This window comes from Mesitornis unicolor, unplaced genomic scaffold (assembly GCF_000695765.1).
Source record: "Mesitornis unicolor isolate BGI_N332 unplaced genomic scaffold, ASM69576v1 scaffold9834, whole genome shotgun sequence".
Classification (NCBI taxonomy): Eukaryota; Metazoa; Chordata; class Aves; order Mesitornithiformes; family Mesitornithidae; genus Mesitornis; species Mesitornis unicolor.
The window spans coordinates 99,152-119,173 of record NW_010178035.1 but is presented as its reverse complement, the minus strand read 5'-3'; the positions used below and the strand labels follow the sequence as shown (position 1 = coordinate 119,173).

The following is a 20,022-nucleotide window of genomic DNA, read 5'->3' as shown; positions in this document are numbered from 1 at the left end:
TTCAATGGCAGAAGAGTGCACTGCGTCCCACAGAAGTCAGAAGGGGAAGGGTTCTTGCCTTACTGCGAGGCAGCAAATTCCACCCCCAACTTGATTTGTAGATAATTATTATTCTTAGCATTTATTATTATTTGGAGAGCTGTGTTTTCACCACAGTACAGGCATACGTGGCTTCTAAATAGCTGGTTGGTCACACCAGTTTAGTTTGAAGTATTAAGGTACCACTACTTGCAAAAGTGGCATTCTAGCTAGGTTGTTTTCAATAACAAGAATTTAAAGAATGGAGTAAGCACAGGCTTAGATTTATTAGCTTTAGCTGTTTGACATGCAGCTTGGCCATTACTGAAATATATTTTTTGTACTTACTATAAAGTTGCTTTTGTGCCAGCCTTCTTGCCAAATAAATGTACCTTTGAAGTCATAAACTCAGGTCAGGGAAAGTTCCTCATTGAGACTGTGAAAACAGGTTTTATCTAACAAATTGCTGTTGGTGAAAAATTACTTCAGCTTTTTACCTAAAGTGGGTGTTCAGAGTAGGATTTATTTCTTTGTTTCATGTTATTTCAATTTCCTTTTACTAGCGCTACTTAATGGTCTAAATAAGAAATATATTTTTTTCTCTGCATTATGTGAAGGAATTATTACAAAATCAATATTCCCTTTTTTCCTGTAATGTTTTCTTGTTTTTAGAATTGTACAAAGTACGTCTACTGAGTTGATGTTTTTGCATACATTACATCTTTCACATCCAGAATGTTGGACCATTTATTCCAAAGTTGATCCTAGTGTACTTTTTAGTTACATATTTTCCAAAGAGCAGTTGACATTTGGACTAAATTGAATAGTTTTTAAAAATATTTTTAAATTTTGTTGAAATCTTGTCTTTTATTCAATGAAGTATACTAGCAAATTGCTCTGAGGAAAGTTTACAAATTCTATAATCATTAGTCTCAACTTAAGACAAAGAAAAAAACCCAACCCAAGTCATGATACAATGTTTTTAATAGCTGGTAGTGTATATTAGGGATTGTAATCTGTCTTCATATTTCGTGAGTGAAGGTCCAAAAAAGTAGAGTATGTGCAATAACAGGTTAGCAAGAACATTTGAGTTAAGAATCTACAATTGAAGCCTATGAGTTCTGGCTTAGTTTTCTTTAGTATGTGAGTTGAGGAGTATTTTATCATTACTTTAGAATTCCAGATGCAAAATTTATAATTTCTGCATCAGTTTGTTCAAATATTTAATTTAGCCTCAGCTGAGGCTTTGGTGCATTGTTTTGTTAAATTGTCTGAGTAAACATTTTTGCTTTGGCTGAAAGCACCTAAAAATACGTTCTTTGTGCCGAGCAATTAACAGCAATTAATTGTCCATCTTGTGTAAAATTGTCATCTTTACCATTAAGAAATAGTTTATTAAGTCTTCATCAAAAAGATCTGTTGGCTATGATGGGCAACCTGTAAAGTGGTGTTCTGATCTTAACATTTACCTGTAATCTGAAGTTGGAGAAATGCAAACATTTGCTCTGTCACTGGCTGCTAATTCACAGACACTTGCTGTACTTGAATATAACTCATTGAATGTAATATTTTTAAAATATGTGTGCCTCACTTGACTGTGGCTTTCCAAATTTTAGACATCACTATATGATTTCCTGAATGTTAAGTAGTTCTTTTCCTTTCAGTAATAGAAAACATCCTCCCATTTTGAGAAATCTCTGAAAAGTATTTTGAAAAATATTATTACGTTATTGATACAACCTTTAATACTACAAATGATACTGTAGCATTTTTCCGGATTCAGAAAACTGTTAAGTACTATTTAGTTTAAGTATTAATATTCATTTGCCAGTAAGATGCTCTTTTATAGTACAACAGAATCACTGATTTTATTGTATTCTAGATTATTTACGTAATTTATTTTGGGTAACACCTTTAAAACAAAATATATCTAAGATAATTTAAAGGGAGAAAGAGATTTGATATGATAATATTAAATAAACTTGATACGGTAATTGAAATGCAGATACACTGCAGTGATAGCAAGGCTTTTGGAATGTCATAGTACAGCTTCAAATTAATTCCCAAATGATGTGTGAAAATCTGAATTCCTCAATATAATATGGCATGTGGATGGATGTCCCAGCTCTGGCAAGGAAGTGTTCTTAGGAGCAAAGCTTAGCAAACTCAGGAATTAAGCTACCCTACAGTAGCCACGAGTTTGAGAAGTTGAGGAATGGAGTAGGCAGATAATGAAAGAAGAAATATGTAATAAAAAATACTTTACAGATGGATAATTTTGTCCAGCAACCTATTATCGTTCTCAACATGGTTCTACCTGTCTGTTTTGTCTTGAAATTAGAGTATTTTTGCATCTCTGAAGTCTGTATCAAAATAGGAAAAGTAGGTTTCCTAGAACATCAGAATAAGAGTTTATGCTACTGCTGAAATGAGAAAGAATGAACTATCAGAGATGTTTACTGAGGAGAAAGATTTTCTTTTTTAAAGTAGTGATAGTAAAGCACAAAAAGAAAGGGAAGTGTCATCAGGGATAGTCATGTCAAGGCTGTTCCAAAAATAAGAAATGAATAAATAGAGATTGACATTTTGTTTTCTGACAAAACCCATAATACAACCTCTTTTTCCAAGATGCGCATCCCAGGTGCGTGCAAGCTCTTAAGAGTTGAACGCAGTACTGGGTATGTTCATCTCTTAGCCATTTCATGGGTTTCCTCCAGAGCATTTTATTTTGTAACTCATAGTTATTTTAAAAAACATTTTGAGATGCAGTGGTACCTGACAGTAAGGATTTTGAAATGCAGTGGTACCTGACATTAAGGATTGTGGTATACCCTTAGCATTCTAAATCAAACTGTGACTTTTGACTCAGCAAAAAGATGCATTTGACACTGTTATAGTCTTTGAGAGGACCTGTCTCTTAATGTAGGATGAGAGGTTGAAACTGTTTTATTTGAAACATCCCTGCATTATGCAGGTGTGACGTGATTGGATCCATGATGCTTCTTCCTTTCTCAGGCCAAGATTATCATAGGCATAAAAAAGGACAATAATATTCTATATATAATTTATATATTTAAATATATAAAATATATGTACACTACACATGTATACAACATGTGTATGGGGTGGGTGTGTGTATATATATATATATATATATATTTCCTATTAATGCAGAGGTGATTTTTAAAGTAACAGCTGCATTTTAACAGACCTATCAGCACAGTTTTATATATCCTCCCCTTTTCCTTATTCAGCTTGCCAGACTTTCACTTTTTTATTTTTAAATAGAAAAAAAAATCTGTATATGAAAAAATATAGTCAAGCCACAAAATGTCACTTATATGGCTGTACATAGGATGCAAAAAAGAGAGGAAGATGATGAATAATTGGAGAGAGACAAGAACTGTATGAAGTATGATCTGATGTCAGATTTTATGAAGAGCATGAAGCAGCTTTCACTGGGCAGCAGCCCATATGTACTGAAACAATCTGTGTCAGGGCTCCGTTGTGGAAGTAATGCCACAGTTCACCTCCTCTGGGATGGGAAGGAATGAAGATGAAGGAAGCAAATACGTCATGCTGCTCATCAGCCTCACGGCTGGGCACTATGTAACTGCATTTGCTCAAACTGTATCCTCTCAGCATATTCATATAAAGTGGCTTTTATTTTTGGTGTGATGTCATGGATCGAATCTCTGTGATGGCATCATTTAAAAGCAGATTTTTTTACAGCATTCACAAGAGAAAACAGGCATCTATTATCATCCCATAAGAATGGGGAAGTAGTACAGATGCTTTCTTAAAATTTTGGGTCACTTGGCTTACTGGAGAAATTCATAGATAACCACTTACACCCACATGTTCAAATTGTATAATGTTTCCCTGATTTAAAAAACAACCAACACAACAACTTGCAATGTAAACTTTTCTTCCTATTCCAAAATAGTGTCCTCTGTCTACTGCTATGATGAGCCTGTCTTTTGGTAGGCTCACAGCACATTCATTTGCTTTGGTTTGACACTGGGGAAGTTTGATTCTTTTAGAATCGTGCCAAATGAAGGTTTCCTTTGCAGTATGTATTGTCTAAGCTCATCTACACAAATTTTTCAGATGACTTTTCACAAGGGTGAAAATTTAACTTACTATTAAATTACTAAAATTTAACTCACTATTTAGCCAATAGGCTTCTCCCTACTATCCAGCTATAACCTAATGTCTGTTCCTGTCTTGTAGTGTCTTAAACTGACTGCTTAAAATATGATCTGATTATTTCTTCTTCAAGTAGCCTTTGTCCAGTGTCATGCGCCGTTTAGTTGAAGATGCTTTGTAGTCTTGTGCTTTAATTCTTTTTAAGATTATTAGCACTTTTGTCTTTTTTCTTTAAACACTATTAGGATAGTATATTGTATAATACATTATAGCTTTATTTTTGGTGTTTGCTTATCTGTTTGCATACTCATGTAAGAGCCTTTGAACATCTTAGAAGTTTGACGGCTGCGGTCCATGAGCAAGCCACATTTAAGACACCAGAGATGCTGAGGGTGGCAAGGATGCTATGTAAAACTGATAAATATGTTCTTTGCTGCATCAGTCTAGGTTGTGTTTTTACACATTTATTTGTTTTCAAAAGCTTGATATTAATGAAAACGTGTGAAAAACACTGATAAATGTAGATTCAGCAAGAAAAAATCCTTGTGAATATGAAATATTATTTTCAAATGTCCTTTCATTACTGAAGTTGTAATTGAAACTTAAACAGATCTTCTCATTTATAGATACTTTGTTTATTCTAAGTACTAGTAATATACAACTTTTTTATTGAAAAGAGCCCTGTAAAATCTGAGTTATCTCTTCTTGGGCAGTATAAGTTTGAAGACAATATGGGTCAAAGTCTGATATTGAATCACAGAATATTAGGAGTTGGAAGGGACCCAGAAAGATCATCTAGTCCAACCCCCCTGCCAGAGTAGGATCACCTAGACTAGGTCGCACAGGACTGCATCCAGGCGGGTTTTGAATGTCTCCAGAGAAGGAAACTCCACAACCTCTCTGAACAGCCTGGTCCAATGCTCTGTAACCCTTACAGTAAAAAAGTTTTTCCTTATCTTCAGGTTGAATCTCCTGTACTCCAGCTTGCTCCCGTTGCCCTTTGTCTTGTTATTGGACATCAGAGAGAAGAGCCTGGCTCCTTCCTCCTGACACTCGCCCTTTACAAATTTATAAACATTAATGAGGTTACCCCTCAGTCTCCTCTTCTTCTAGGTAAAGAGACCCAGCTCCCTCAGCCGCTCCTCATAAGGGAGATGATCCACTCCCTCGATCATCTTTGTGGCTCTATGCTGGACTCTTTCAAGCAGTTCCCTGTCCTTCTTGAACTGAGGGGCCCAGAACTGGACACAATATTCCAAATGTGGTCTCACCAGGGCAGAGCAGAGGGGAAGGAGAACCTCTCGACCTACTAACCATACCCCTTCTGATACACCCTAGGATGCCATTGGCCTTCTTGGCCGCAATGGCACATATCTGAGATTATGAATATTACAGATATTTGAGAATATCTGTACTGATGAATACAGGGAACTTAAATTTCTTTAGTCTGTTCTTTAAACTAGCATGGCTGTATATGATACGATAAGCAAAAATTGTTGAAAAATATTCAGTAGGTACTGTTTCCTGAAGTATTGCATACAGTTATTTGGGATTTTGAACACTGCTTTTCATGCAAATAGTAAATATGAATAGAGAAATACACTTTTTTATATTAACATGAGGTAAAATTGACTGCATCTGATTTGAATAAAACGTTAAGCCTGTTTCATTCTCTACACAGCTGCCAAGTGTGTGTATATTGCATAGCGCTGCCTCTGAAATGGTTGAAAATCTGATGGGAACACTTACAAAGGCAAACCAGTAAAGGGCACCAGCTGCTAAAAAGCACCTGCTTAGCCACTGTGGGAATAGATGCATCTGCCTGTAGCTAGAAGTAATCTAACAAAGTACCTGCTTTTACCTGTCAGGATTTTAATTTGTGTCTAGATTCAACCAATGAAACTAATTCTGAATATTTAAGAAAAAAAAAATAATCTGTGGGTTTGCAGGTTTTGTTTTGTGCAAAAGAACACAACTTCTGAGCTATAGGAGTCTGTGAAAGCTTCCCATTCTTGTAACTGCTTCATGTCTTTGTTTTAATAAAAGCAAACCTAGATATAGCAGCCAAAAGTCTCAGCTACACTGTGCATAAAGGATGCAGTCAGTATGAAAGAAATTATGTTGCTGAAGAGCAAGTTTCCAGTTTTTTTTTTTGGCTTACATTGAGAGATTGATTTCAGGGAGTTTTGTGATAGTGTATGCTTCTTTTTTCGTTGCAGTGTATATGATTCATTGCGGATGGTAATGTGCACACAAAAATGTTTTACAATCAGAAGTCATTAGAGAAATTTCCCAAATATTTTTTTAAAACTGTTACACTTTCTGTCTTTTGATACTTGAACTTTTATTGTACCCATACATAGGTAACTTCACTATACAAGTTCATCATCCCTTACCCAGCTTTTATTTCCCTTTTTTTGTAGAAGAAACTTCTGTGAATGCTGATGGCTTAGTTGGGATTTGGGAGAACAAAATAGCTGTGTTCCCATAGAAAAAAGGACTGATTTTGCTTGAGTCTTCCCTTGTAAAATTTGGGAAAAAGTTGTTTAACATCTCTGTTGTAAAGCAGTACTTCCTTCTTGGTTAGCAGTAGTGTGAAATTAACTGAAATACAGAAGAAAATTGAGTTGCAGAAAAATTATGACAGCAATGGTTATTCCTTAGGGAATATTCTTCTGTTTGCCATCCTTTCATTTTTACTTGATGTTTTAAAATTATTACTAGTTTCAACTACAATTACCTTTCAGAGCACTCTGTTAGTTTTTCTGGAGTTTTTTAGGTATTACTAGGAAGAAATGGTTTGTCATATGTTAAGAGCAAACTAAAGTAAATAGTTTGAAAATACTATCCTGGAGTGGCTCCTACATTAACAGTTTAAATATTCATTTGTGTGCATAGTTAGAACTTATGCCTTGTGTGCATAAAATAGTATTGAATTAATTAGGGCTTATTTAAAAAGAAACCAAAACCTGAATGAAAGCTATACTTTTAAAGTATATAATAATGAAAAGTGCTCCTAAAGGCAGGTTTAAATTTACTTTCAAAGGAAGACGATATGTAGGCCTCAAATTGTGATGTTCAACTGACTATAAATTGGGTGACTTTTGTTTATGTATTAAATTTTGTAAAGTAAAACCAATGGCCATTAATCCAAGAAGTGTTTCAGGTAGACATGTTCTGCCACAGTGCAGCTGCATGTAGCTCAAAGAAATCCAGCTTTCTGGTTCACAGCATTTTTTCCTCTTGTACTTAATCCCTGTAGTATTTCAAATCCAATTATATATACCTGGTAAAGTTGCATCTGTTATGTTTGTTAGTTTCATTAAATGATTGTAATAAGTGAAATATTCAAACTGAGAAAGCAACTTGTTAAATGTTCGGTTTTCATTCTTTAGGGAGGTACATTTATGTCATTGAATATAGAGACTTTATGGTATAAAGCACATGCAGAAACCTGTGAAGTTTCTAATGAAAACAAAGTAGTCTTAGTCATTTTGATAATTAAGACTGGAGAGCGAATAATGTGCTTCTGCTGCATCCTGTTTGGGGAATAGCCATTTCTCAATGGAATTTCATAGTACGAGTGTGGAAGAAGAATGCAGCAGTCTGCTTTACTTTGATAGAATACCTGAAGGCAAGCTTTCACTCTTAGGAGCAATCAGTCTTCAATTTAAAGAGAAATACAGGATAGTATTTTAATATCTAACGAAAATTACACTCAAGACCAATTTTTTTTTTGTAAATGTAATCTCAAAGTGAGAATTTTCGATGGTTAGGGAAGTTTATGCTAATTCTGATGTGTTGTAACATTTAAAAATTAACTTGCACTGAAAATATCTTAGTGAAATTATAGTTTCTCTGATTTTAGTGTTTGTCTTTAAACACTAGTTTTGATACTCTCCTTGAGAAATGAATCTCTTATCTAGGATAAGAATGTCCTGGGTCTTTCATTAATAGAAATGGGACAGAGTTTGTTCATCAAGGAATTCAGTTAGAAAACACCAATAGTTTTAAATAATTTTTAAAAGTTTTTGGTTGAAGGAGCTGCATGACTATGAGATTGGCATTATTCATCTCAGACTTGCAGTTCCATTAACCTCAAGATCACATGGTAGCTGCTAATATAGCGGAAGTTTTAAAATTTTTGAAGAGTAGTAGTTCTTTGAGTTTGCAGAACAACAGGGAGCAACAAATAATGTAAAGTCTCAAAGTGAGAAACAGATTTTTGTGTGTATGTTTTATATCTTATTTTAACAATTTTTTTTTTCTGAATTCTAACTGGAAAATTGGAATTATCCTACCACTTAATCTTGCAGTTAGAATATTGGAACTGAACACATCAGATAAAAATAGAGTTATTTTTTCTTTTCATATGAATAAATAAGAGTGTTTTATATAATAAAAATAACAAATGCAATAGTAGAAACCAATTCTTTCTTCTGTAGCATGTTGGAAATTAATCTGAAGAAGGGAAATAGGAACTTTTCAATTGCAGAAAACAAGAGGAAGATTTTATTTAGCCATTCATAGGAATTATTTATCGTTGAATATAATGAAGGAAACTTCTGTACAAATATTCTTCCTCCTCTGTTTTTGTTCTCTGTATCTGAAAAGGATAGGAATTTCTTTTTTTTGAGTCACCTGAGACTATGTAGGAATTAATTCCTGTGTTCCTGATTCTTCTTCCCGTTGCGTCTGACACCTGTGGACCTTTGTCCTTCTGGACCTCAAAACATGAAAATGTCTCCCTTCTGTGCATACACCTTAGATTGAGAGCTCTTGGATTGTTGTCAAATGTATCTTTAAGCTAAATAAGAATGCTCCTCTCAAGTTTTGCAACAGTAATTTGCCTACATCAGAAAAAGACTGTTTTGCATATCAATAGCTACTATACCAGCAAAACAAAAAATCTGGACCAGTTGAAACCTGCAGCACATATCCTTTTCAAATTAAGTGTGAAAGTTGTTAAATCTGTAGTGCTGTTTGCAGAGTGAGAACTATCTTCTTCCTCAGCTTTTCAGGTTTTGTGGTTCTGTAGTTTTCAGTGTCTCAATTTTCCGTTAATCTAAATCCTGAGAATTGCTGAATGGAAATGCCCAGATGCAGCCCTCCAGAAAGTTTTGTCTTTATCCTCACATACCTCAGTCATTCACTTAAGTTTGTGTGCTTTTGCCTGGACTTTGATTTCCTTTTGCCTGATCTCTGTGTCTTCCTCAAGGTTACCATTTTTCAGGTTTGGCCAAAAACTACTTGCTGTTTTCTGTCAATACTCTCCATCCCTACTAAATTTTTCCAGTTATCTGTCTAGGCTTGTTCCTAGTTGGATCTTTTTTGGGATGAATGTGTGCCTTCATGAACACAACTTACCGCTTTAATGTTAGTAGTGACATAGTCTTTCGAAACTGCAGCAAGAATATGAAAGGAAAAGAATGAATTCGATGTCTCTTGATATGATGCAGTTGTTCCAAACTATTTTTGCCAACTAGTTCATGCAAGAATTCTACTTTCAAGAAGTAGTTTGTGTGTATTTTTGTATCATATCAAAATATCTATATTTGTGAGAAGTTAACTAAGACTGTTTTATATTGGTTGCATAAAAGGTCTTCAGTTTTTATGCTCCATGTTAGTAGAATAACCTCTTTCTCACCAGTGGCCAGAACTGACATAATACCTTTCATGATGTCCTCATTATCTTTCCTTATTTGTTGGGTTTCTCCCTTTGTCTTGCAGCGTCTGTATTCTCAAACAACTAGAAAAGGGTTTTCAGTATTAACTCTTTGATTACAGTTTCTTTTGAGACAGAGTGCCTCTAATTTTTTTTTCTCCTTCCTTTAAAAGAGATACACTGTGTTTTTCCAGGGGAATACATTGAGGTAGCAATATGCATCAGCAGAGCTAGGAGTCTGTTTTAGTCGCATACAAATGTAAGAAATTATGAGAGTGTTCTCTGAATTAAAAGAACCAAAAACTGTAGAATACGCTGTGATATATAAACATCAATTTCCTTACTGCTACATCTATAAAAATCAGGTATATGGTTGTAGTGGAGGTGTCGATACATAGCAGTCCAGGAGGAACCTTGCTTTTAAGGGTAACAACATTTTAAATGTTTTAAACTTTGTAGAGATTTTTGTTTCATTCTTCCATGCTCTTAACTTTGTTTACCATTAAGGTTTGGTTTTTTAAATAATTATGTAACAATTTTTTTAAAATATAATTTTAAAGGAAAGAAATGCTCTTTACTTGATACTATTAATATGGATGAAATGTGAGCAAATGATTGCACACAAGAAGCTGCAGGCAACAGTTCAATGCCCAAGTGGAGATTAATTACAAGTGGTGTTCCTCAGTGGTTGGTATTGAGACAGGCAGTGTTTAACATCTTTGTCAGTGACATGGACAGCAGACCCTCAGAAAGTTTGCGAATAACACCAAACTGTGTAGAGTGGTCAACGTGCTGACGGGAAGGGATGGCATTCAGAGGGACCTTGACGGGCTTGAGAGGTGGGCCTATGCAAACCACATGAAGGTCAACAAGGCCATGTGCAAGGTCCTGCACCTGGGTTGGGACAATTCCAAGCACAAATACAGGCTGGGCAGAGAATGGATTGAGAGCAGCCCTTAGGAGAAGGACTTGGGGTTGTTGGTCGATGGAAAACTCAACATGAGCTGAAAATGTTCACTTGCAGCCCAGAAGGACAACTGCATCCTGGGCTGCATCAAACAAAGTGTGGCTAGCAGGGTGAGGGGGGTGATTCTGCCCCTCCACTCTGCTCTAGTGAGACCCCCCCTGGAGTACTGCATCCAGTTCTGGGTCCCCCAATGTAAGAAGGACATGGACCTGTTGGAGGAAATCCAGAGGAGGGCCACAAAGATGATCAGAGGGGTGGAGCCCTTCACCTGTGAAGACAGGCTGAGAGAGTTGAGGTTGTTCAGCCTGGAGAAGCAAATGCTCTGGTGAGACCTTATTGCAGTCTTCTAGTTCCTGAAGGGTGCCTATAGGAAAGTTGGGGAGGGACTTTGTATAGGAGCATGTAGTGATAGGACAAGGGGTAATAGTTACATACTGAAAGAGAGTAGATTTAGATTAGATATTAGGGAGAAGTTCTTTACTCTGAGGGTGAAACACTGGAATAGGTTGCCCAGCAACCTGGTCTAGTGGAAAGTGTTCCTCCCCATGGCAGGGGGGTTGGACAGGATGATCTTTAAGGTTCCTTCCAACCCAAGCCATTCTGTGTTTCTTTGCTTCTGTGAGATTAAACTCAAATCTTTCTATCATCATGAAATTTTAACTGCTGATGTTATTAGGAAATGCCACAACTGTAGCCAATTTTCCTTTTGCTGTTTTCCTACTAGCTGCATTACATCAAGGTAGTTTTTGTGTGTAATTCACAAATTGCATCAGAAAGCTCTAAGAGGAGGCTGTGTTCTGATCTCCATTTCATTGCTATAATCTGAAATAATTCTCTTGACATGAGATACTTTTGAGTTTGCAATAGTATCACTGAAATCAGAATCTTGACTGTGTGTCTATTTGGATGCCAACATTTACACACGTTTGCTGTGCTGTAGAAATAGTTGCTTTTATGGAAAAATCATTTTGAAACACTTTGTTATCCATTTCCTCAAATCAGATCACCAGAGGGTATAATCATTCTGTCTGTAATCTTTAGTCACATGATAACTAGGCTGAGGAACACAATTCCCCCAGTGAGGGGAGGAGATTCCCCAAGCTGTTTCAGTGTTTTAACTCAGAGCTGTGAAAGCCTTGGAGTTATGGTGCTTTCCCATCATTTTCATCAAACTGATTTTGGATTTATACATGCAGAATTCTTTTGGCTTTAGTCTATCCATTGAACCAAGGAAAATTTCTCAGTGTTGTATTTTTAATATAGAGCAGTGATTGAATAACTCGGAAATCTATAAAAGGTGTGACTGCTGCGGTTGTTTGTATAGTATAGCTCGTCGAAAGACTAGGTTAGATAATGTTGGTGGCAATACATCTCTAGATTTAAAAGGTTTTTTGTTGAAATTACTTCAGGCATGATACCTCTAAGCTGTCATTTATGAAATTAAATATTTTGCCAAAAATCTCTTGCTTTTGAATAGATCTCTATTCTTGCTTCAAGAGAGCAGATGGTAGGACTAACGATTAAAAAAACAAGTCATGGGAGGGGTTTATTCTTTGATTTATTTTTTTTATTGGCTGGTTTTTTTCAAGAAGTTCCTCGGTTACCAAAGTTAGTAGAAGACCAATGTACTACTAGATTTCACCGCAATTTGTTTTTTAATGAAACAGTTTTGGGCTTCTTCTGGATGGAGAATGGTTCTTCTTTAATGAAAGTTTGTTTGTTGAAAAGTAGTCACTGTTACAAACTGTCCAGAATTTTCACATTTCTGAGAACTGAATAACTGTCAGAAAAATAACAGTTTCAGTATCTTGGCAAACATGAAGTTTGGAAGTCTGGAGGGGATATGTTTTATCAGAATTTAAAAACAGCATTCCAAATAAAGTAAAAAGAATTATTTTCATAGTTTGTGTGCTATGATAGCTTTCCTTCCTATCTAACATCAGATTGGATTTATCGAGTACTATTCTGCGCTCAACTAAGCAGAGGTAATCCTTTCATTTATAATGAGCATTTTTTTTTCTCCTCAGGATACTTTTTTATTCTTGTGAACTCTGTCAGAATCTAGGAAAATTTTGCAGTGTTTGTTTAGAGGTTAATGACACTAATGTAACTTGCAAGTATGAAAATTTCCCTGGTTTCTGTTGGCTACTGCTACTTAAATACCTATTGCATTAACCAGTGAATGTGGTGATAATTTTAAAAATCAAGACTATACAGTTTTTTAAAATATGATGTTTAATTCAAATTAAAATCATATTTAGGAAAGTTTTATGGGCTGTCATTCTGTGTTCTATAGGATGTCCGAGTATAATTTTACTCTTATGGCTCATTATCTGTCAATTGTAGGAATCTTTTCTGGCTTCTTAATCTAATTAGGAGACTGGAGCATCTTTAATGTGAGGACAGGCTGAGAGAGCTGGAGAAGAGGAGGCTCAGGAGGAATCTTACAGATGTGTTTAAATACCTTATATGAGAATGATTAACAAAGAAGGAGCCTCAGTGGTACCCTGTGACAGCACCAAAGGCAATGGGCACAAATTAAAACACATGAAATTTCATCTGAACACAAGAAAATACTTTTTTTACTGTGAGGTGGTCAAACACTGCCACAGGTTGCCCAGAGAGGTTGTGGATTCTCCATCCTCAGAGGTATTTTAAAACCTGACTGGATGTAGTCCTGGACAACCTGATGTAGGTGATCCTGCTTTGAGATGCTCTCCAACCTAAGTGATTCTGTGATCCATGTTTACCACTAATAGTAACATGGGTAGCCATACCACGGAAGATTTGCTTTTACATCTAGTCACTTGTAGCACATACAGCTTTGAAACCAGCTGCTGGTTCTCTGATGCCTTTTGTTACATCTGTCTACTGGATTTTAATCCAAGCTTCCTCTATAGCACGTAACTCTTCAGGTACAACACTTCCGATGAGACATAATTTGTATTTGAAGAAATTGTAATGCTAATTATGGCACAAAGCCAATCCTAAACTCTATTTGGTATGCTTGTATAATTTTCATTTCTTTGTGTATGCTACTTGTTCCCACAAAAATCGTGCCCCTAGGTCCAATGAAATCTCTCTGATATGAGTTGGTGCTACATGGAGCAGATCCAAACTTCACTGGTTTTGTTTTTTCATGATATGAACCTTTGCTTAAAATGTATATACACACTTTGAAAGACAACATTTCAGTCTTTGGGGAAGGTAGGAAATGATAATATATTCTCAAATAGTCGTCCTAAGATAATACAAAAATAATTTTATCTTTATGGTATTTATATAGTTCCATTTCTATTTATTATTGTTCCTGAATCTCATGAGCTACCACCTCCATGAAAGTAGCAGAATATAAGAAGTATCATCAGAAGAGGGAGGCTGTGGAAGTCCCCAGGTATACGATCTGTGTTTATTTCTGAGTGTATCTTCAGTAGCAAAATAGGATTTACACTGTTACAAAAGTGGTTTAAGTGTATACATGCATAATTAGAAAGCAAGAGAACTGCTAAATGGTTGTAATTTTGAAAAATAGTGGGTATGTATTTATTAAAATGTGTATGTCTATATATACACAAATATATTTTTGTGTGTGTTTGTGACTGTGTATGCATGGATATGTATTTTAACCAACAGCATTCCCAAGTACACCAAAGGGGAAAGATGACCTAGAGATTATTTACAGCATCAGGATGAGGGACATCTGAACTTCATTTCCGAGGTTCATTGATTTTCTGTAAAACGGCAGGGATTAGTCATGCTATTACAAGTTAGATCAATTATCCTTTTAACTTAAAGTGTAATAGAACAAGTGAGTGCAGAAAAGGATTTGTTGCACCTGAAATATATAAGGTATTTTGATTAAAATATATCTTCATTAAAATTAGGCCAATGAGTAAGGAAAATACTGAAAGTTTAAACTTGGTTTATGAGTACAATGGATTATCTTTATAGATAAATGGGTAGTAATATTATTATGATAATTCTAAGAGAGATAACACCCAAACATATTGGATGTTATTGGATAAATTGCTAAAAATTAAGTATATGCATTTTTTTCTAATGCTGCTCTAAGTTAGGTAAGACATTCTATACTATGTCTGTGCATGCCAATATTGAATTACTTAGAAGCTGCTACTAAAATGCTAGCATTATACCTTGAAGTTGACTTAAGAGCACATTGGACCACCAAGTACAAATTTGTGATACTGAGGTTAATTGTATCTGACAAGCTGCTTCTGCCAAATAGTGTTAATGCATAAAGTGATACTGTGAGTAAAAGATCTCAGCTTTTAATGGACCTTGTAGTTAGCACCCTTTAGTTCTGATGAAGCAGAGTGCGGTATACCACAGACTGACTATAACAGGTTTCAGAAGTATGTCTGGGGAAAAAAGTTTGAATCTTCTATATCCTATTTATCAAATTCTGTGGAACTACAAGATGTAGTCTAATGAATTGAGTGACTAAAACTCTCTCTAATGTGCTGATGGCATGTGCTATTGATAACAGACACTGTTATTGCAGTGTCGTTAGAACAGTTTTGTTTCTGAGCTGTAGCTTGCCTCCAGACAATTGTATGGACTCGTTCATGAATATTACTTTAATGACTTAAATGACTTTTAACAGTTTCGTCTTATTTTTTAATTGCTGTTAGAGCACCAACACACAACCGTCTTTTTAATGAAATCACTAATGTAGAATATCTTCATTAAGTGCAATTTACTCATAAATGTGTTAGTAGTAATAGTAAATTCCTTGGGAAAGAATTGGAAAGTGCACTGGAGTAAAACTAAAGGTTTTAGACATTCAGTTCAGAGCTGCCTTGACTGTCATCTTCTGGTTTGTGGAAAGAGTTGCTTCTTAGTGGTCTTTCACATTGATTCATGGTTATGTTAAAATGGTACCATCTTAGGCATGAAATTGTGTATGTCAAGAATAGCACTTGGTTGTGTTCTGCTTAAACTTCCATCAGTTTGTGTAGAACTGGGGGGAAAAGTCAGCTGTGGAATAGAAAGCTGGATAATGCTGCATCTCATTCACCTTCAGTAAAAATCAGATTCTGCCATCCAGTGGCTAGCAGTCCTTTAAGCAAGATTTCACTGGTTTGTCTGAAAAAGAGTTGGTTTGTAGAAGTCTTCACTGCCATTAATATGCCAGAGGGAAAAAATTGTTTTCAGTCTTCAAACAAGGCAACTAATTAAAAAAAAACAAATTCTAGTAGTTTTGTCAAACTGTGGAGTTCTGTGCATACTGTTGCATTTCTCTCCACTGTAAACAGTGTTTATCAGTGTGAACTTTAGAGCGTTTATAATAGCTTCTAAAACCAATTAGATGGAATGGGAGGGAAAAAGAAAAATGTAACCATTTTCAAAGACCTGTCAAGAAAACTCAAAATGAAGTAACAGGCAAATTAGAAAACTAAAATTGCTACGAAGGCCATAAAAATAGCTGATTGAACCCTGATAGCACTAAGGTAATCAGAAGGTCTCCAGGAAACCCATTAACGCTTTTTAATAATACCATTTATGAAGGTGAAGTGAATTTTTGAAGATGATACACGAAGTAAACATTATGCATACAAAACTTGGCTCAGAACAAATGAGCTTTCCCCCTGCAGTCTTGCAAGGAGAATAAACTGTGAAAGAACATTAATAGTGAAAACTCTTATCGTGAAATTCAGCCACCTAAAAAATTGAAGAAACTTGATGTAAAGTACTGGAAGCACTTGGAGTTGATAATTTTTTTTTCTCCACCAAAGACACAGAACAGTTTAGAATAGATACTTGAGGTGTGTCAATCCTAAATACAAATGCCATCCGTTATTTGCATGGAACTTTTTTCAATGTTGCACAAGAAGTTTTCAACCTGGTTGAAAGTTTTCAAGCTTTACTAAGACAAAGGTACTGTTAACTTGAAAATAACATTTTTCAAACAGAAATAGTGTGTTGGTTGCATAGCATTTTCATTTTATATCAGTGAATGTTGTTTTTCAGTACTTAAAGTCCTCTAGAGTAAAACTAAAGTTGGCCAGTCCTTAAGTACATAATTCATCTACATTTAAGATTAGAGCATTGTCATGTGTTGTGAAAATGGTGCATTAATCTAAATGAGCCCTCATGAGGCTACTACCAAGAAGCTGCAGCAAAATGATAGACCTAGTGCTGTTTGTCGCAAAGTTAAATAAAATAGTTGGTTTGAATAGCCGACAAAGCTCTCATTCCTAAGCTTGCGTTACTTGAAGTAGTAATAAATTGGGTCCTGCTCAAATAATTAGCTTAGAATTGGAAAGAATATTATTGGTATTGGAGAGACTATTACCACAGCAAATGACTGTAGATTAACTAAAGCACCCAGAATAACGGAAGGGAAGATCTTCAGAAGGTGCTTTTAGAACTGCTCTTTACAGTGAATTCATACTTTTGTGATTTCATACAATGAAAATAGAGATCATAATTGTAAAAAATATCATTAAGATACTTTTCATAATTATTAGTAGTAAGGAATTAACTGTGTATTCTGCAGTGTCTTATAAGTGTCTCTGAAAAGTAACTAAAAAAAAGCAAGTTTATTAGAAAATTAACTTCAGGGTCTGTTAATTCAGTTACAAAAGTTTTAGAATCTTCAAATGCAGAAATTTTAACTGTCTACAGCAGTTCTTTCTTGGTGAAAATCTCATTTTTTCAGAGAAAGAAAAACAAAATAAATATTTTTAGAATTGATTTGCACTTTATAAAATGTAAACATGCATTAAACTGTAATAGCTATAATTGCCTATATTAGAGAATGTTTTCAAAAATTAAATTATATAGCCAAGTTTCTTTGGGACTAAATATATGAGTTTTATGTTCCTTTTGGAGGCTGCCTTATGTTGTAAATATTGTTAGAAAAAGGTCTGAACATAAACAATTGCAAGATGGAGTTTTCCTCAGAAGTAGAGAAAGTTGTTACTGAATCTGTGCATGTATTTGCATAATTAAACTTTATTGTGCAAAATTAATCATAAATAATTTTTAATCATCTATTTTTTCAGCAGGTTTCTGTGTATTGCTGCCTTTTCTTCCATTAGTGTAGTCATAGTTTGTCATCTTAGAGTTCAAGATGTATAGTCTTCTAAGCTGACTATTGCTAGTTTATTGATGTTTAATTATTAATAGGTTGTTATTTTACTGTGTATTTGTTTTGGTCACACTCTTGATTAAAAACAAATGAAAAGCTGAAATAACATGCAGCTAAAGATTTTGATTTATTTTAAGAGATGTTAGCCTACTATACTTTGTTTTACGGATGGTATCCTTGGAATAAAAACCTCAGAATAATAAATATGTTTCAACAGGTATCCTAAGTTTTGTTAACCATGTGCTCTTTTTTTTTTATTATTAATGTAAGCATACATACACACACACACACACACACACATACAGATATATGAAAACCCCAAAATACGTGTGTTGCTTGTTTTAACAGATTGGACAACTAGCTTTTAAAGGCATGAAAAGACTAAACCGAATTCAGTCTATAGTTTTCGAGACTGCCTACAACACAAATGAGAACATGTTGATCTGCGCCCCCACTGGAGCTGGGAAGACGAACATTGCCATGCTGACAGTCCTTCATGAAATTCGCCAGCATGTCCAGCATGGTGTTATCAAAAAGGATGAGTTTAAGGTAGGAGTTTAATGAACCAAGTAACAGCTTTTTAACTTGTAAGGTAAAACCCATTATATGGTATACATGGAATATGAAATCAGGAAGTTTTCAAGGGTATTACACTTTTCTAAGTCAAAGATAAGGCTAGTTTTGATTTACTTCATCACTTTTAAAGCTATTCCTATTTGTAGTCTAAAAATCTTATTATGTGAGTAAAAACCTATGAACATGCATTTAGCTTTGATCCAGAACCAATTTTCAAAGTGATGAGGCTGTATAAACAAAATCCATTGTCCTTTAAACAGCTGCACACTTATCCAACAAAGATAACTACTTTTCATATATCACTATTAAGATTTTTCACTCTAAGTGCCTAGCATCGTATTTCACAATAAATTGTGATTTGTAGTGTTTGCCATGAAACAAACAACATTGTGGGCTTTGCTCATTTATCAAGCAAGTGTCCTTTTGGTGCAGATTGTGTATGTTGCTCCTATGAAGGCTTTGGCAGCTGAAATGACAAATTACTTCAGCAAGCGTCTGGAACCACTTGGCATTACTGTGAAAGAGTTGACTGGTGATATGCAACTGTCAAAAGGTGAAATTCTGCGAACACAGGTATGCTTAATATTTTAAAATACTGTTCTGTGTGTGAATTCCTGTCTCTTCATGGGTATGCTAGTCTTCTTTTAAAACTTTGTGTGAAAGTATTGATGAAGCAGCTGAAATGTTATTGCTGAGTCTGTATTTGCATTGGTTATGTAACTGGTTATGTCTTATAACTAAAACACTCCACTTCCATATAATCTCTGTATAAAATCTTGCCTGATTGCCAACTTGTGAACCTTAGTGAGTTGTGCCCCTACCCTTCAGGTTTATAAACCAAATGTTGTACACATGTGTTTGCAGGAACCTAACGTTCATAATATCGAATGTTGTGTTCTTTGGTAGTAACCATCTTTGAAAAGTTGAAGGTCTGGTCTGCAAATGGTAAATTCTGGATAAATTTGAAATGCTGTAACAATATTGTTGCAAATATGTCAAGATAATACTTACCTTCTCTTTTATTAAAAAAAATTAATAATAAAACTGTAGGTTCCTGCTAATGACTGATCTTACTTATCTTTTTTAAGCAGAAAGGAAGAAAAGTATGGCATTGCTAGTTTAAAAATTTGAACATTCATATGAATTAAAATGTCCTTTTTTAGCCTCATAACTAGTATTGCATAGATGGAGATTTTTCAGTTTTAGCAGATACCTCTTGTCATATTTATTCCAGGCAAATGCTGTTTGTATCAGTGAAATATCATTTTTCCAAAATATTGAAATACTTTTACAACTGTTCTTACATGAAGTCTTGTAATTACCCTTCCCCCTCCTACCTGGTCCAAGAGACAGAATCCGACTTACTTGTATTATCAATATGAACATTTATAAATGTAACTTGCAGTAATTATTGATTCAGATCAGTTATATTTTGCCAATCTTAGCTGTGATGTATTTTACATTTTTGTGGTAAGACTAGGGAAAACTCTTCACATGACAAGAAAAGTTGTCAATATGTAATTAATAATAAAG

General features: G+C 34.9%; 1 protein-coding gene across 1 annotated transcript in view; it reads left to right on the top strand.

Annotated features, from left to right (window-relative positions):
* LOC104538929 (activating signal cointegrator 1 complex subunit 3-like) overlaps window positions 1-20,022 on the top strand; it is a gene marked incomplete at its 3' end in the record, with an annotated part of 145,929 nt that overhangs the window by 33,850 nt on the left and 92,057 nt on the right. Inside the window, 2 exon segments of the mRNA XM_010182310.1 lie at window positions 18,262-18,462; window positions 18,922-19,062. Coding sequence (XP_010180612.1) covers window positions 18,262-18,462; window positions 18,922-19,062 — 342 coding nt within the window.